We start from the raw sequence: 17,616 nt of genomic DNA on the forward strand, positions 1-17,616 counted from the left end.
CACCAAGAATTATTTATATAGGTTTTACATGCTTCATACCAAGAATCGCACTTCGATTTTTTAGCGCCACCTATTAAATACTATCATAACTACACTGATTATGCCTATATTTTTTTTAAACTGTGTATTGACGTGATATCATGATTTTAAAATAAAGAAATATGTCATTTGTTCTTATAAAGCATAAAAACACACAAAAATATCTGGTAAACATATGATTTTGGCCACTTCCAGGCTGCGAACAGCGCCATCTAGTTTTAAGCCTAAAAGGCGCATACTTTTCAAGGTTACGCTTTTTTGTATGTGTCAGCCCAGTATTAAATCGTTCTTGCAGTGCACTGTCCGTTTTGTGTGTCGGTCCATGTCAGCCATACGTTCGGTTTTTACACCAGCGGTGATGGATGACACTGACTTTGACCTGAATCGATCGCTAACGCCTACTTTGTGAAAGATTCCAACCTTTTTTCCGCAAGTCAGATGGAAAATTAACGGCCTTTTTTCGACGAGTCGCCTTAATTTGGTACTCATTCTGCTAATAGGTATATACTTGACTAGTATATTTAGTAATTGAACGACGGTTGGTTTTCTAAGCAAGTTCTTTGTTAGGACCTAAACCTAAACCTTAGTGGACACCTAAATATTTTAACACGTTCACTGCGGTAAGTGGGGGGGGGGGGGGGTCTAAATACCTCTTATGAAGTACGGTTAGTTACGAGTTACGTTAATTGGCGCAGCGAAGGTGTTAAGGCATATTAGTACCTATTAGGCCTTCTTATTCTGCCTTGCGTTATCCTGACATTTTGTAACTTACAAGAGCCTGAGATCCGCTTTGGTAACTAATCCGAGGATTGTTTGTAGTTGGGCGTTTTCCAAAAAAATCTCGAATATCGAATATCACCAGATCTGGACGTGTTTGGGCTCATTCTTGTCAGAATAAAAATGTGTCCCAAATTTTCCATACAAAATTCGAGTTTCCAATACGTCACGCACGTAGTAAATTCATACTAAAATCGTGACGTAAAGGAAAAAAATTAAACACATTTTTTTATCGTCAGTGATTCTGAGAAGAATGAGCCCAGACACGTCCAGATCTGGTGAAATTCGATATTCGAGATTTATTTTGGATAACGCCCAGTTGTAGTAGCATTTAACCGAAAATTATCAAATCATAAAAGTTATAATATATATATCAAGAATATTACAGAAAGCTTTCACGTAGATACTCGTGAAAATAAATTCTATTGCCCGACTTCAACTGATTTTTCTAACGATAAAAAATAATCGCTACCTTCACTTTAGTAATAACTCGAATGCTTTCTAATCCGAAACTATTCAGTAATGGCTAATGTCGTTAAAATTTTATGAGTGCCACTTATAGTAATGCGATATTTATGACGTAAAAGAAAAGGGCCCAAGTTTATTGTTTCATGGTTGAAACCATGAATAAACTGGCCAATTTATTTGGCCCATAAACTAACTTGAACGCACTGCGGTCGCCGCGAGTTTGACGTGTGTACAATGTACCTTTTTACACAATTTTATTTAAAAAGCAGATAACTAAAAATTGCAGTTATTATTGGGGGTTATTAACTATCAATAGTGCCATTGTAGGTGGCATGCCTGCTAAAAATACACAGTTGTATGAAACAGGTCAAAGGTCGCTAAAATTTATGACTATCTTTGATCTCCGATGGTCTCATGGCTCTGCAAGGGAGAGCATGTCAGATATGCGGCCTTCGTTTTCGTGGCGTGACAACTGTGAGAGTGAGAGGGCTATAAGCTTTTAAGTATTCTTTACAATCAGTACAAATACGAAGTATCTTTGAAACGGAATATCACACACATTTTTCTTAGCATCAACTGCAGCGCAGCGTTAGGTTTCGAAAGAGTAAGTAAATGTTGTGCCAATTTAAACTTCGGCGACATAGTATGGTATTAGTTACCGTACATTACTGACCGTGACTACTTGACTAGTAGTTACCACAAACTTGCCATTTATGCGACTTGCACTCGATACGGGAACTATAAACTTATTATCAAAGCGGTAAGCACCAAAGTATAGTGCAGCTGCGGACGATCTAACTTCACAACTTCATTAAGACGCTAGCGCTTCCAGAGTTAGAATTCTGAAACATTAAACATAAACTATCTAACGTGTGACTACTATCTCTGTTTCGTTCGGTCGAATGGCGATGAAAAGGATGTGACTGTTTGAAACTGTAGGTTTCTATAGTCTTGTACCTAGTTATGAAAGTTGGTTTCTCAGACACGGTTGAGCACCATCCGATGTTCGTCTTGTCAGTTCGCTCGGGATTAGCCTCGTCTGCTTCGTCTGGCTATTTTATATCGCCCTTATAGCTTAGCAAGTTTGTTTCCGTGTTAATCCCAACTTCAATATTAGTTTCTAACCCTATTTATACATAAAAAAGTTACCAAACTGATTAGTTAAAAAGTGTTTTCTCCCTTTTTCACAAATGCATAAGTGAATATGACAGATAGTGAAAAACGATTTTTAGCTAATTCAGGTTTATAAAGCGTTTATGACTAATGCCATAAGACTGTTACTGTACCATTATTATTATTTAACCATGCTAAATGTGACGTTTTTAGGTGCTAAGGTCTTATATTATTATTTGCGGGCTTAGGTTCACAATTTTGTAAATAAATATTACCCACACTGTAATTTCGTTCAGGTCCTACCGACGTACTCATGAAACATTTCTGAACAAAGGAATTAAAAGAATTTTCAGGCAAACAAAAGAGCTTTCCGTTATCTCCCTTTAATGAATACCTCTTCGACGAATTCTTTTCGCATAGTTCTGATAAAGAGGAGCTTCGAAACTTCAAATTAAGATTCTTGGAGTTCCGCGCGGGGGAATAAGATTAATGAAGGATGGCACCTGAGGGTCGTCGCTAACGATAGCGCTGGGTCAGAGGGGAAATAACTGTTAAAAATAATAAGTGGAAAAATGCTCCCGATATTCTTATACGGCTCGATCTATTTGATGAGGATGTTGACTTATGTAACCAAGCGAGGGTGAATATTTTCGCTTATTAACAATGACACATTTATTTGCGTTAACACAATTTACAACAAATAAATATTGGGGGACACCTTATACATAAATCAACCTAGCCCCAAACTAAGCAAAGCTTGTACTATGGGTGCTAGGCGACGATATACATACTTATATAGAGAAATACATACAACATCCATGACCTACTATATACCTAGAAGCAACCCTGAAACGCAAAAAATAAATATGTTCCCACACTTTGGATGAGTTTGACCTTGACACTTTCTATGGGAGATCTATGGTTTTTTTCAATTATGAGTTTATGGGTTAGTTCTGTAGTAAAAGTTGCTCAAGTATGACCCCGTAATTGACTGTAGGTGAATAAATAAACATAATATTGCAGTGAATAGGATATTGTTTCAAAATGAAATAGAAACATTTCATTATACGAAAATGCTGCGACTGCACCAAAACGTGACACTTTCGAGTCCATTCAGCCACTATTCAGACGCATTAGAGCGTTAATAAGACAATATGCATGTGTCGCAAACAATGGGAATAATAACAGGGCGCATAATAGCGAATGAGAAAATAGCTCGTTGACTGCCACAGTCTGAATCACAATGCGACAGACAACAATGGCCTAGGACCTACATTCGGCCTAGACTACTGGATAAATGAAACAAAACAAAACACCTTTGGAAAATTAAACGAAAATGGCGAATGGGAGTTTTTAAAAAAGGCGAGAGATTGATGTGCTCTCTCATATCTGCCGGCGTACAAAGTTAGGGATTGCGGATATCAGAAAAGTTTTTGGCAGTCTGATGTTTTGTGCAGATAGGCACACTTAAATATGTATATCGATTTCATACAAAATTATAATTCATATATGTATTACCAAAGACATATGTAACTCCGTATAGACGGATAAAGTCTAAGAAAAAAACGTACCTCAAAGCCCTAGAGAAAAAGGTACGGTGGCCTAGATGGCGTTACACCTTTGGGGAACGCTCGGCTAGATGGCGCTAATATTAATATTTGACATTTTAACACATATCAAGCTATCAAATGGGCCAAATTGTGAAAACTGAGGTTCAAAAGTTTTAAGCTAGAGATGGCAATCTATGCACTGTGATTACACGTTTTACTTTGACAGTAACTCTCTATAATACTCGATCCTCTTTCGTATTGCAAATATTCGGCGAGCTGTAGAAATTAAGGACAGTACATTCATTGTCAGTCTAAGGATAACATGCTTTAGAAAATTGAAATGACTTGATATATTAAATACTTACTCGACTAGCGAGTACTGTGAGTAGGTTGAAATAATAAACCTGGCACTAAAGTATCTAAAAGATTTATGTTCCAAGTGTCTTAACTCAAGCCAAGCCTTTTTCATACACTTAGCCACTAAAAGTCAACAAGAGTGGTGGACAAAGTAAAGATAGGAGTGCAGAGTCACGTAGTTTATATGCAGCCCGATGCTGCACTAAAACTGGGCTGCGACGAATTTTTATTACATTGTGCTTGTCAACCGTGAACTTTATGGTCGCAATTATTGTTGGTACAGCGGCGATTTATGCGATCACCTCGATGGCGTTTTGTGGGGTAGTGTTACACGGCTGCGGTCCATTGGTGGAGCTGGATAAATGGGCCGTATATTTACAAACACCGACTCGATGCCATATTTTTAAATTCGAATTTTAGCTAGAATGTTTTAGGTAGGCCGATAATGCCGATAGGTGAGCGATAAGGGCATTGAGAATGAATCTACATTCAAGTACTTCGTTTGAATATAATCACAAAATTAAAATTTTGAAAAAACCCCCGACCGCCACATAGTAGATAAAAAGCTAAACTCAGCTTTCCAAATCTTATGAGGAAATGGGTAGTAAGGTTAAAATTATTTAAAAAAAATATATTATGTGATGTAACTAAAAATTTATGGTTTTCGTAATTTTTCCTTTATCTATGCTATAAGACGTTGCTTCGTACCAAATTTCAAGATTCTGAGTTCACGGGAAGCACCCTGTAGGTTTTGATTCCCTTGCAAGTGTCGAAAATTTGCGGCATAAACGGCTGTATCTTTTGATTGCGTTGGCTTAGAAGTTTGATTTTTTCACTGCTTCAAGGGACAGTAGACCTGAGTAATTGATATAAATTTCAGCTTCATACCTCCACGCGTTCCTGAGAAAAAGGGTCTTGACAGACGGACGGACGGACGGACAGACGGACAACAAAGTGATCCTATAAGAGTTCCGTTTTTTCCTTTTGAGGTACGGAACCCTAAAAACTAAATTCAAATCGGTTCATCCGTTCGGGAGCTACGATGACACACACAGACAGACAGACAGACACGTCAAACTTATAACTCCCCGTCGTTTTTGCGGTTTGTACCGCAGGCTAGTGTGTCTAGGTCGAAAATGTTTTTATTCTATCTTACAACTTAGACAATCTAATTCTATATTATTGCTTATTTTTTAGTAGCTTTTCAAGAATGAAGTCCAATAAGTTACATGAGGTATTCTGGGGAAAGCTATGTTTAGGAACAATGTTTTTAAAGAAGAGTCACTATAAGTATTATAAACATTACCAGCCACTGATTGTTTCGGTAATGCTAACAAGAAAACCAATCCAGAATCAGTAGAATCTCCACGATTCCACGGAGAATTGATATTATTATTTTGTTTGTTGTTAATAACTTACACGACAACTAATAAGCACGCCTTCCATCGTATACCTACTTATACCTACCTCCTAATATTCGTCATGTTGCTAAGCAAAACGCCACATGAAGAAGAGTTATCTACGTCCAAAACAAGAAATACCCAAGACGAGGCGCTCGCACCATCTCATTTCCCGAGAAAAACAAGACAATGCTTTTAAGCGATTCGCCTAATGCTAGAGGGTCCACCGCCCGTATATTAACATTTCGTATACTAAAAGACGTTTTCCTTACGAAACTTTTAAGATATTTTCATAAACATGAACCAACGCTAAGTAAGAGTAATTTAATTTATGAAATAAGTAAAATGTTGTGACATTCAATTTCGAATAAAAGTTTTAATACGCAATTACACTTTTCAGTAATTGAGGAGTATTTGTTCGAGTTTTTCGCAATGTGATCGTGTATTTTTACTCTAGTTAGTTACTTACACTTTGTGAATAGATTTTGCTATTGATAATTACATTTGTTAAACTACGTCTGTAGGGTGTTATATATGACATTCTCGTTCCAATAAATAATGTTCTACTTGCCACCATCATCACCTGTGATAAATTGAGATTAAAGGGGTTATTAATAGCCAGTGTCGACTACTGGGAATTACAGTTAAATTATAATATTAATGATATCTTTTTCATTCGGACAAAATATGTAGGACCTTTGAAAAATTTTTCACTCAACCAAATATTGCTGTTTTAAGCGTAAGGACACTGACAGGTTTAGTCAAAGATACGAGGAAATTTCGTCCTTATCGTAAACGACAATGTGGTGACCTTTTTCATTGATTGGCGACCATACATAAAACTAGATTATGAAATAACGAGATAATATATAGTGTATTTTCTTCGGATAGCGATAATCATTTCGTTAGGGTTCGAAACGTCGGGATGTATTTATTTCATGAACAAGATGCATTTAAGTATCCAGCGTGGTAGTATCCCGTCGAACATTGATTACTACGCAATCAAGGGAACTTCTCAATTTTATTGATAATTTGCATGTTTATGGACATTCTTGTAGGCGCTATGTAAATTCGCGCGTCTGCCCTCATGATTTATACTGTAACGAACCACATGAATCACTAGATATCGTGACTGCACGTAATTGCATTGCCAGTTGAATTAATTTCTTCAGTTAGTATTTTATGATACAGTTTTTGTAATTGATTCCGTGGCGATATCAATAAGTTTGAGCATTTACGGGTGCCATTTATTTGCTATATTCAATAATGACACGTATTTTACGTACACTTTATTTTAATAATTAAAATTCTTGGTATTGGTAGTTGTTTCATTCGGCGGGCGTTTTTATTCCATAGCCCAGTATTTTAGTTAGTCCATAGCTTTCATCCGATATCCAAATTTCTCTGTATGCGTCCCATAACACGGGAAAGGTAAACATCCGCTCGGTGTACCCGTGACATTTAATTAAAGTGTAATAAAAAGAGACTGCGTGTTGTCTTTAGCTCCGTGTACGACTCCCAAAGGTCTGGAATATCATTATTCTGTGATGGAAAAGAAAAATAAATTTTGTGCCGGTATAACTTTAAAGCATGCGTCAAAATGCTAAAATTATCAGTTAATTAATTATGATTTAATTACAGTACAAAAGGCCTTCTAGTTGTAAAACTTGACTGCTCACGTCACTTCTCGCCAAAAGCAATTACATGCCCAATAAAATAGGTACAGGTCTATAAACAATGAAATTATAGTTGAGCAGACTTTAACATAATTTTAAAGTTTTGAAGTAAATATAATTTAAATGTAATTATTTTACGTACGGTTTTCTTTTGATGAAGTATACCTATCCTTCAAAATTCACAACGCAACGTAAGTAACACAAACGCAACTCGGCATTCGGCCCGATTCGAGCTTTATTATATGTCAAATATCGGATACTATATACGATCTTAATAGATAAGTCAATGTTAAAAACGGCTTTTTATTTGAAGAAACGTCACTCTTGACACTAACAGATCGGCATAATATTCCAGTGTCATCTTATAAGCATTGTGCGAATACGGCAGTTCGTCGCTTCCAGTCGCACCAAAAAAGCAAAGCCGTGTTCCATTATAATAAAATGTAATAGGTAGGTGAGGAAAGGTTACTTTGACAGAGGATACTAAACCCAGAGGAAAAGTAATTCTATCCTGGATTATGACTTTATCCCGAAATGAACCATTAAAAATAAGGTTCCAGCGGTCGTTTTGCTCGGACTTTGATATTTGGCGGGCTATTAAATGTTTATTGCTATCTTAATTAGCAGTGTCGTAATACACCTACATGGGTGAAGTGGGGAGCCGTGGTTATAGGTATGTTCAATAGGTTACTTGCCTCCTAGTCAAATCAGCTTCTTTTTAAGAACTGTCAAAACGAATACCAACGTGTTGCTAATATGGAATTAATATGACATCGAATTGAGTGACGTCACGGTCAACTCAGTTACTTTATATATTTCTACCTGACTTATTAAATAGAAATTCAATTTAAAAATAACTTCCATCTACGTTTTTCTTATTTATCTGATGCGTTATTTCGTGCATGGTATAAAACATTCTATTTTAAGTATAGTCAAGTTCCCTATTGTGACATGTATAAATTAAGTACAGTTTTTTTTTTAATTTAGGTACCTACATTTCGCCAGACTAATAAATGTATGTTTATAGTACACTGTTAATCGGTTTCATTATTGAAGTTATCGTCTAAATTAGGGTAGCTACTATGTAGTTACGGGACGTGTCAAGAAGAGGACAGTTTTTGAAAACCATTGTTGGGCTGTTATCAATCTGGCGTTAACATGGAATTAAAAGAAAGCCTAAATATCGCTATCGATTTTTTACTTTGATCACCCCAAAAAGTTTAACAAAACTAAACTCTTAGTCCTTGCATAAAAGCTTATGTTATTTTCGCTTAGGTTTACCTATTGTTAACATTATCATATTAATCATCGTTTTATCTGTTATCGAAGAGACGTGAGAAATATATCTGGTGATAAAAGATGCGTGCATGATTTAACTGTTTTGCAACGATATTTACTTAGTTATTGTCAAAACAGGTTCAATTTTAGTATAAGTATGTTTGTAACGTAGATTTTTGTGTCGATAATAAGTGACTGATGTTTCAAATGGTGACCAAAAGTGACAGAACGCCTATAGTGGACGAAATGGAAACTGAACATGGAGATACGGATAGCACAGTCCATAGAGATTCAGTTCCAGTTTCAAACAATCACGAAGAATTAGGAACTTCATCTATCTCCGCATCTTTTCACATGCCATGGAAATTTGTGCGGTCGTGTGCGAACACAATGGTGTATACTCTGATCGGCGGCAGTTCCTTTGTGACTTTGTGGTTTGGGATGAAATCTCCGAGCGAAATGACAATTTTTCAGTGGCATATTGTGCTTTGTGTGACTGGGGTGAGTTCATAACCTAAGTTCAGTATATACGAATACATATTTGTATTACTTTACCGTTACTAGTTTAAGTACATGGTGTTGTTGGATAATCGAAGCGCCATACAATAAATTATTTTACTAGGTGCTAAAGAGACTTTCAAGTTATCTCTTGTGTAGGATGCCAATAGAAACATGATCGATTTGAAACAATCGGTTTTGTAATAATCCATGAAGACGCTAAACATTTTAATGACATCTTTTAGATGTCCTAACGACATAGAGTAAGTTTGAATCCTGGATGCCAGCCAACGTCACAATCGCTTACGCTTCGTAAGCGTACTCTCCCTATCGCTCTCCTGTAGTGGCGCTAAAGAGCCAGATTACCTTTGGATCGTCACGTAGCGCCAACGATTGTCACTCCGGGCCGGGCAGACAAGCATAAACGAGCGAATGCACAATAGGCATTTGAATGATGATCCTTTAGATGTCCTAATCACATTGAGTGAAAATCTCGATCTGTCACATTTTCCAATACCTAGGTCATTGACCAAGTGAGCCCATTCGACCCGAGTCTCGTAATCATTGTCGTGCTCGCCACCGCAGCGAGTTCGCGGAATGTGTTTGACTATGCGTTGATTAGTTTCTACCCGCAACCACATAACTGTACATAACGGAGACACGTGAAGTCGTACAGCAGATTAGTTTCTATGTAGACAGATAGCTTTGAGCAGTATTTTTATGCCGTTTTAGGAGTCTTTATTGGACCGCCTAAAAAGCATAGCCTATCTCTCTATGATCTCGATTATAATATTAATTGATAACTTTTCTTTCACGTCAGTAGGTCGATTTGAACGTAAACTGGAATAGGCGCGAGATTATGTCGCCGAGACTAGACTAGACTATCCGATCTACAACGAAGTCATATCTAATTAATGATTAATATTTAACATGTTATTAAACGTGTTAAATATGGGTGTGTAATGATTGGTATAACTTTTTTTGGTATAGTAACATTTGATATAACAACATTTGGTATATATCTAGAGGGTATAATCACTCATTTGTCATAATTAACATTTGGTATAACCACAAAATATCTACTTTTATTTCTACTTTTGTATAATCATTATTTCGTATAACACTTATTTGTAATAACCGTGGTATGGTATAACTATCTATTGATATACGACTAGTATAATATAACTAGGAAACAGTATAAAACATTTCATGAATTAATTTTATTATTTTTTGAAGGGATCACAGTTCTAACCTAACCTACTTTTCTGATAGCAAGTACGTATGTTTAAGGGTCACAGTTCTAACCTAACCTAACCTGTTTGTCTGGTAACAGCGCGTTGTGTGTAAGGGTCACAGTTCTAACCTAATCTACTTTTCTGGTAAATGATGGATCTAATTTATTGTGCAATTCTAACTGGGCTTTAGAAATAATTTGTGTTATACAATTTATTTATTATAGGAAATAAGCATTATATTCAAAGTATGTTATAATAAATGTTATTCGAAAAAATGATCATTATATTAAATAAGAATTATACAATTTGTCAGTATATTATTTGTTGTTATACGATTCAATAATTATATCAAATAATCGTTATAACGACTAAAAATATATCAAAAATAGTTATACCGATCGATACGCACCCGTTAAATATTAATGCAAATTGGCCTGGCCCCTACAAATATAGCTGCATACATAATAAATGTACTTACTCGTATGGTTAATTTAATACAAAATATAGGTTCTTCTATTTACTTAGTACTTGTAATATTATAAGTCTCAAATATTTATCTGTATACACCTCGCTATTTCGTCTGATTTCAGTACCAACTTCTCATGCCATACGCGATGATCTGTCTCCAAAGTGATAGTTGGGCGTCAGCATTATCATTTACACACCGCCGCCGCGCGCATTGGATAATGCAGCTGGTGGGGTCGATACTGGCCTTCGTAGGGTCAGTCCTCATGATGTCTCGCAAGACTGTCAACTTTAATACGCTGCATGGAAGGTTCGGTAAGTTATAGTAGCGCTGGAACGCGGCTTAACAGATTTCAGTACCAAACTTCTCATGCCATACGCGATGATCTCTCTACAAAGTGACAGTTGGGCGTCAGTGTTATCATTCACACATCGCCGCCGCACGCATTGGATAATGCAGCTGCTGGGGTCGATACTGGCCTTCGTCGGGTCAGTCCTCATGATGTCTAGAAAGACTGTTAACTTTATATACACTCTGCATGGAAAGTTTGGTAAGGTTCTGTAACTTGTGTCTTGTGTAAAATTACAATAGATTTCAGTACCAGATTCTCATGCCATACGCGATGATCTCTCTACAAAGTGACAATTGGGCGTCAGCATTATCATGCACACACTGCTGCCGCGCCCATTGGTTTGGTAAAAGCCAAAGTTTAGCTTAGCAACTAGTGATGTAATACGAGGCATTGCTCCTGGGATACTGGCCGTATACATTATAAATATTATTGGTATTTATTATCATAATCATCATCATTGACCTTAAAGTCTATTGCAAACGGTTTATGGTGTACATTCGAGAGGCACCTTTTTTAGTGACCGATGCGAGAGAGCGTTTTTAGTATTACTAGTATTAGACCGATGCGAGACCGACATAGTCTACCGCAGGACTGACAAGAGAAGTTTGCGGAAATCGGCGCTGAAACACCTTGGCGTCGCTTCAATCTGGTATTTAATAGAATAGAATAGAATATTTATTTGTATTAATTGTACATCGTCACATTCATCTTTCATACACTATTATATATACTTATGTACTTATTACACAGTTTAAAACACCTGTTTCTTTATCAAAGAATGCAATCTTTTTGTTGCAATCTACATGTAATTTATTATACACGCATCATAATGATGATACTTTAATTAATTATCAATTATCTTTACAAATTGTCTTCTACAATCTGTGTGATAACATGCAATTATTGTTCCCACTAGGGTAATTGTCCTAGTTTTCGTCCGCTTGAAAAAAATTGAATAAATCTTGCTGCACAAAAATGGAATTTTTGCATCTTGCTGCACAAATTACCACATTTGCGAGAAAGAGACGAAACGTACATCCCTATTACATTTTCACACTTCACCACACCAGGCCCCGTAGCCGAATGGCATTTCTACGACACGAAACGAAAACGAAACGCCGCGAAAGGTAGTCTGGCTCTGTCGCGCCAATACGAGCGTTTCGTTTCGTGAGCGTTTGTGTCATTCGGCTACGCACCCAGGCCTACGTCACTCGCTCGCGGTCGTGCGTTAAGCACCTACACGCTAGCCGTTCATTCGAAGGAACAAGTGGTCATGTAGGACCCATACATTACAGGCGCCATCTTGGATTTTTGAATTTTTTCCATTGAAATCCTACCGACATCCGATATCGGATCGGATAATGTGAAAAACGGACTAAGGTCGAACGTCCTGCTGCAAGGCTTGGCCATAGTTACGCCGTGGCTTGCGTGGGCGACGGTCGCGCGATAGTCGCGCGACGGCGATGCGACGCATACGAAATCAAACCTTACGTCGTATAATTCATAAATACGATTATTAAGGGAATTCCGGATTCATTAGCAGTATTTTACTGGCATGATGTAGTTAAATACTTAATTATTTGGTTTAAAAGGGGGAACGATATTATTTAACCGCTCAGCATTTCAAAATATTCAAACATGCTAGATTCCAATATAGAACCGCGAGCCTAGCCACAAAATTTGCCACCGATTGAAACAAAATAATATGTTACACCACACGCACCAAACCCAAAATGAGGAAAATATTGTAAACAAAATACAATTTAGACATTATTTTACCAAGATCATCATTTAAAACATAATTTTACCTGACAGAATATATAGCAAATTAAGACGATACGGTTTAAAAAAAAAAAAAGACGATACGGTAGGGGTCAATTCTCCATACAAACGCTCTCGACTATTTCCTCCCTGGTTTTTGAAGATCGAGCAATGATTTTTTCAACACAGATTGTTATTATTTTTATCTGTGTCGGACCGTTTTGATTTTTTTTATATTCTGCTTTTTAAAGACTCTAGAGCCAATCAAAAATATCCAAAAAACGGCCTTTTTCATTGTGGCGCAAAAAAAGGTGTGATACTCAAGATTGGTAACAATTAACCAAAAAAGCTAAAACGGTCCGACATAGATTATTTCATTGTTATTCAGATTCTCAAATTTCGTTCCGATTGATTAAGTTTTGAAGGAGGAAAGAGTCGAGAGCGGAACCTCGATTTGCATGCATATTTGGCGGCTTAAATTTATGGGATATCGGTCCTACATCCGATATCGGATCGGATAGTGTTGAAACGCACTAACTCAGCTTTCAAACAAAAAAAAACTAAATTTAAATAGGTTCATCCGTTCGGGAGCTACGATGCCACAGACAGACACACACACAGACAGACAGACAGACACGTCAAACTTATAGTACCCCGTCGTTTTTGCGTCGGGGGTTAAAAATTACAAACAAATGATATAATGATACCTACTGAAAATGTAAAAAAAAACCGGCCAAGAGCGTGTCGGGCCACGCTCAGTGTAGGGTTCCGTAGTTTTCCGTATTTTTCTCAAAAACTACTAAACCTATCAAGTTCAAAATAATTTTCCTAGAAAGTCTTTATAAAGTTCTACTTTTGTGATTTTTTTCATATTTTTTAAACATATGGTTCAAAAGTTAGAGGGGGGGGGGGGGGGGGACGCACTTTTTTTTCCTTTAGGAGCGATTATTTCCGAAAATATTAATATTATCAAAAAACGATCTTAGTAAACCCTTATTATTTTTTAAATACCTATCCAACAATATATCACACGTTGGGGTTGGAATGAAAAAATATATCAGCCCCCACTTTACATGTAGAGGGGGTACCCTAATAAAACATTTTTTTCCATTTTTTATTTTTGCACTTTGTTGGCGTGATTGATATACATATTGGTACCAAATTTCAGCTTTATAGTGCTAACGGTTACTGAGATTATCCGCGGACGGACGGACGGACGGACGGACAGACAGACATGGCGAAACTATAAGGGTTCCTAGTTGACTACGGAACCCTAAAAACTTATAAGATACCAACCACGTATCCGCACCCAAATATTAATACCTAGTTAAATTGTATTCCAGCTTTGGCTGCCCTACTCTTCACCGTCGTGAGCCTAGCCAACGGACTCTTCTCACTTTACGCCAGCCAACTGCGCCGCTACATGCCTCCCAGACTTGCCATACTCTCGCACACACTAATTGGCACTTTGGCCTTCTTACTCTCTTCAGTTTGTCTTGTTTACGGATATCTGAAACACTCCTTCACGGATTGGGCATCGCGGGAGTTTGCTTACGTCCTTATAATCATAACTTGTAGCTATACTTTTTTAATATGTTTCTCACCGATATGTAAGATTTGTAGGAAACTTTTTGAAGTGGTTAAGGATAAGATGTTTTAATCAGTGTATAATTTGTCTACAATGCACAATGTGTACGTGACCGTAGACATTATGGGTTTTTCTTTATCTAAAATAGTTGTTTACGTCATTGTGATAATAATGGCATATTGCTAGATTAATGATCTCAAAATTACATGATATATATAGATTATACGTATTGATTATGATAAGGGCGTAGAAAGTAATAAATATACAGAAATATTAGATAAGATTATTAATACATTTGTTTTACAGTTAGTTATGCTTGTTAGATTTTTACAATGTTGTAACATTAGGTTTAGGTATACTTTTGTATATACATATATAAACAAACTAGCTTTTGCCCGCGGCTTCGCTCGCGTTAGAAAGAGACAAAAAGTATCCTATGTCACTCTCCATCCCTTCAACTATCTCCACTTAAAAAATCACGTCAATTCGTCGCTCCGTTTTGCCGTGAAAGACGGACAAACAAACAGAGACACACACTTTCCCATTTATAATATTAGTATGAGACATCTATGCTTTTAAATTTTGTCCCATTCAAATGTGTAAATTGTATCCACGCAATATATTTGTCATATTAATATTAAACGGCAGGCGCGCCGTGGTACGCAAAATAGAGTCCAGGCCCCGTAGCCGAATGGCATTTCTGCGAAGCGAAACGCCACCGACACGCCGCAGAAATGTAGTCTGGCTCTGTCGCGCCAATACGCAAGAGCGATAGAGATAGATAGCTACGAAACAGATATTATCGTGAGCGTTTCGTGAGCGTTTGTGCATTCGTCTACACACAGGAGTCTCGGTCAAAGGTCTACTACTGCGAACATTGTCGCATTTATCAATAGATATGGCCGTATATCTCTAACATTTAGCATTGGCAACAATACTCTATTCCAGAATGTGTATATCGGGGCCCATTACTCTTCCCAAGAGTTTCCTTTATACGTACAGATGCCATAAAGATAGGTGGAAGCATCTACGGTCGTTATCCGAGATCGGTTACCTGTGCCCCAATCGAGTTTGTAAACGATGTGTCTCTGTATTTTATCCAGATGTAACTTAGTTTTATTTGATAATTTGTTTGTTTTCGTTTTGAACCCTTGAAAGAATAAGTGAAAACGCGTGTTAGATAATCGTGATAAATCAATAAGGTAGGTACAGCGGGCCAAATCTGGACTGGGGGGCAAATGTAACTAGTCCATTTTTTCCATGTTTTACAATGTTTACATTAATAAATAGAGTGTCCACCGGTTATATATGGTAGGCGTGTTCAGTAGATACATGTATAACTCAACATCATAGTGTAATAATGGAAAAAATGGATCAGTAACAATTGCCCCCTAGTCGAGATTTGCCCCGCTGTACCTTACGGCAAATATTTAGACGTTGGGAAAGGCTCTCTTGATAAAAAACGAATTAATAAGAAATAATAAGAAACGAATTATACACGTATATATTATGTGCAAAGTCTAATTCATAATTATGTTTATTAAGAGGATACGGTAGCGAAAATAAAATGCTAAAATGGAAAGGAGCCCCCCTTTCAACTTGGGAATTTTAGTTAAATATACAAGTGTTATTAACTAGATTTATGGAAAAAAATTGTCCATTAAGAACAACTTAGTCAAAAGATATTTCAAAAAAGTCTTTAAAATCGAGGTTCCGCTCTCGACTCTTTCCTCCTTCAAAACTTAATCAATCGGAACGAAATTTGAGAATCTGAATAACAATGAAATAATCTATGTCGGACCGTTTTAGCTTTTTTGGTTAATTGTTACCAATCTTGAGTATCACACCTTTTTTTGCGCCACAATGAAAAAGGCCGTTTTTTGGATATTTTTGATTGGCTCTAGAGTCTTTAAAAAGCAGAATATAAAAAAAATCAAAACGGTCCGACACAGATAAAAATAATAACAATCTGTGTTGAAAAAATCATTGCTCGATCTTCAAAAACCAGGGAGGAAATAGTCGAGAGCGTTTGTATGGAGAATTGACCCCTACCGTATCGTCTTTTTTTTTTTTTAAACCGTATCGTCTTAATTTGCTATATATTCTGTCAGGTAAAATTATGTTTTAAATGATGATCTTGGTAAAATAATGTCTAAATTGTATTTTGTTTACAATATTTTCCTCATTTTGGGTTTGGTGCGTGTGGTGTAACATATTATTTTGTTTCAATCGGTGGCAAATTTTGTGGCTAGGCTCGCGGTTCTATATTGGAATCTAGCATGTTTGAATATTTTGAAATGCTGAGCGGTTAAATAATATCGTTCCCCCTTTTAAACCAAATAATTAAGTATTTTAACTACATCATGCCAGTAAAATACTGCTAATGAATCCGGAATTCCCTTAATAATCGTATTTATGAATTATGATTCAGATTTTTATAACTGTACGATATTAAGATAAACATACAATAATGTTTATAGCACCGGAATTGATAACCGTCCGGTACCTATTATGTAGTTATAGGTATTAGGTACTTTGCAATTGCGACATACTTTTTTCTTGCAGGAAACCTTGCTTAGAAAGACACCTAGCTGTGATGTACGTCGCGACGAGATACTGTCGCGCTAACGCCGTGTCTTGCGTGGGCGACGGTCGCGCGTCTCATACTTCCATATCGATAAGTTTTGATTTCGTATGCGTCGCATCGCCGTCGCGCGACCGTCGCCCACGCAAGCCACGACGTAAGGTTTGATTTCGTATGCGTCGCATCGCCGTCGCGCGACTATCGCGCGACCGTCGCCCACGCAAGCCACGGCGTAACTATGGCCAAGCCTTGCAGCAGGACGTTCGACCTTAGTCCGTTTTTCACATTATCCGATCCGATATCGGATGTCGGTAGGATTTCAATGGAAAAAATTCAAAAATCCAAGATGGCGCCTGTAATGTATGGGTCCTACATCCGATATCGGATCGGATAATGTGGAAACGCACTTACACTGAATGCAATATACACGTGATTAATTGTAAATTAACAGCTCGATTCAAACAATTGTTTTAA

At 37.0% G+C, this 17,616-nt stretch overlaps 1 protein-coding gene across 1 annotated transcript; it reads left to right on the top strand.

Moving 5' to 3' along the window:
- The first annotated feature begins 8,889 nt into the window (after positions 1 to 8,889).
- Positions 8,890 to 14,630, top strand: LOC125235586. Its single transcript, XM_048142183.1, has 3 exons — positions 8,890 to 9,159; positions 10,982 to 11,171; positions 14,314 to 14,630. Exons 1-3 carry the CDS (start codon positions 8,905 to 8,907, stop codon positions 14,628 to 14,630), a joined length of 762 nt encoding a protein of 253 aa, XP_047998140.1. The 5' UTR covers positions 8,890 to 8,904.
- The last annotated feature ends 2,986 nt before the right edge of the window (positions 14,631 to 17,616 follow it).

The sequence above is a fragment of the Leguminivora glycinivorella genome, chromosome 17 (genome assembly GCF_023078275.1).
Source record: "Leguminivora glycinivorella isolate SPB_JAAS2020 chromosome 17, LegGlyc_1.1, whole genome shotgun sequence".
Classification (NCBI taxonomy): domain Eukaryota; kingdom Metazoa; phylum Arthropoda; class Insecta; order Lepidoptera; family Tortricidae; genus Leguminivora; species Leguminivora glycinivorella.

What these genes read in the sequence shown, in the direction of transcription:
- LOC125235586 (XM_048142183.1), top strand. Translation starts at nt 8,905, where the DNA reads ATGGAAACTGAACATGGAGATACGGATAGCACAGTCCATAGAGATTCA. An exon ending in TTGTGCTTTGTGTGACTGGG is followed by an intron (nt 9,160 to 10,981) that starts GTGAGTTCATAA and finishes GTCTGATTTCAG; the next exon opens with TACCAACTTCTCATGCCATA. An exon ending in TACGCTGCATGGAAGGTTCG is followed by an intron (nt 11,172 to 14,313) that starts GTAAGTTATAGT and finishes ATTGTATTCCAG; the next exon opens with CTTTGGCTGCCCTACTCTTC.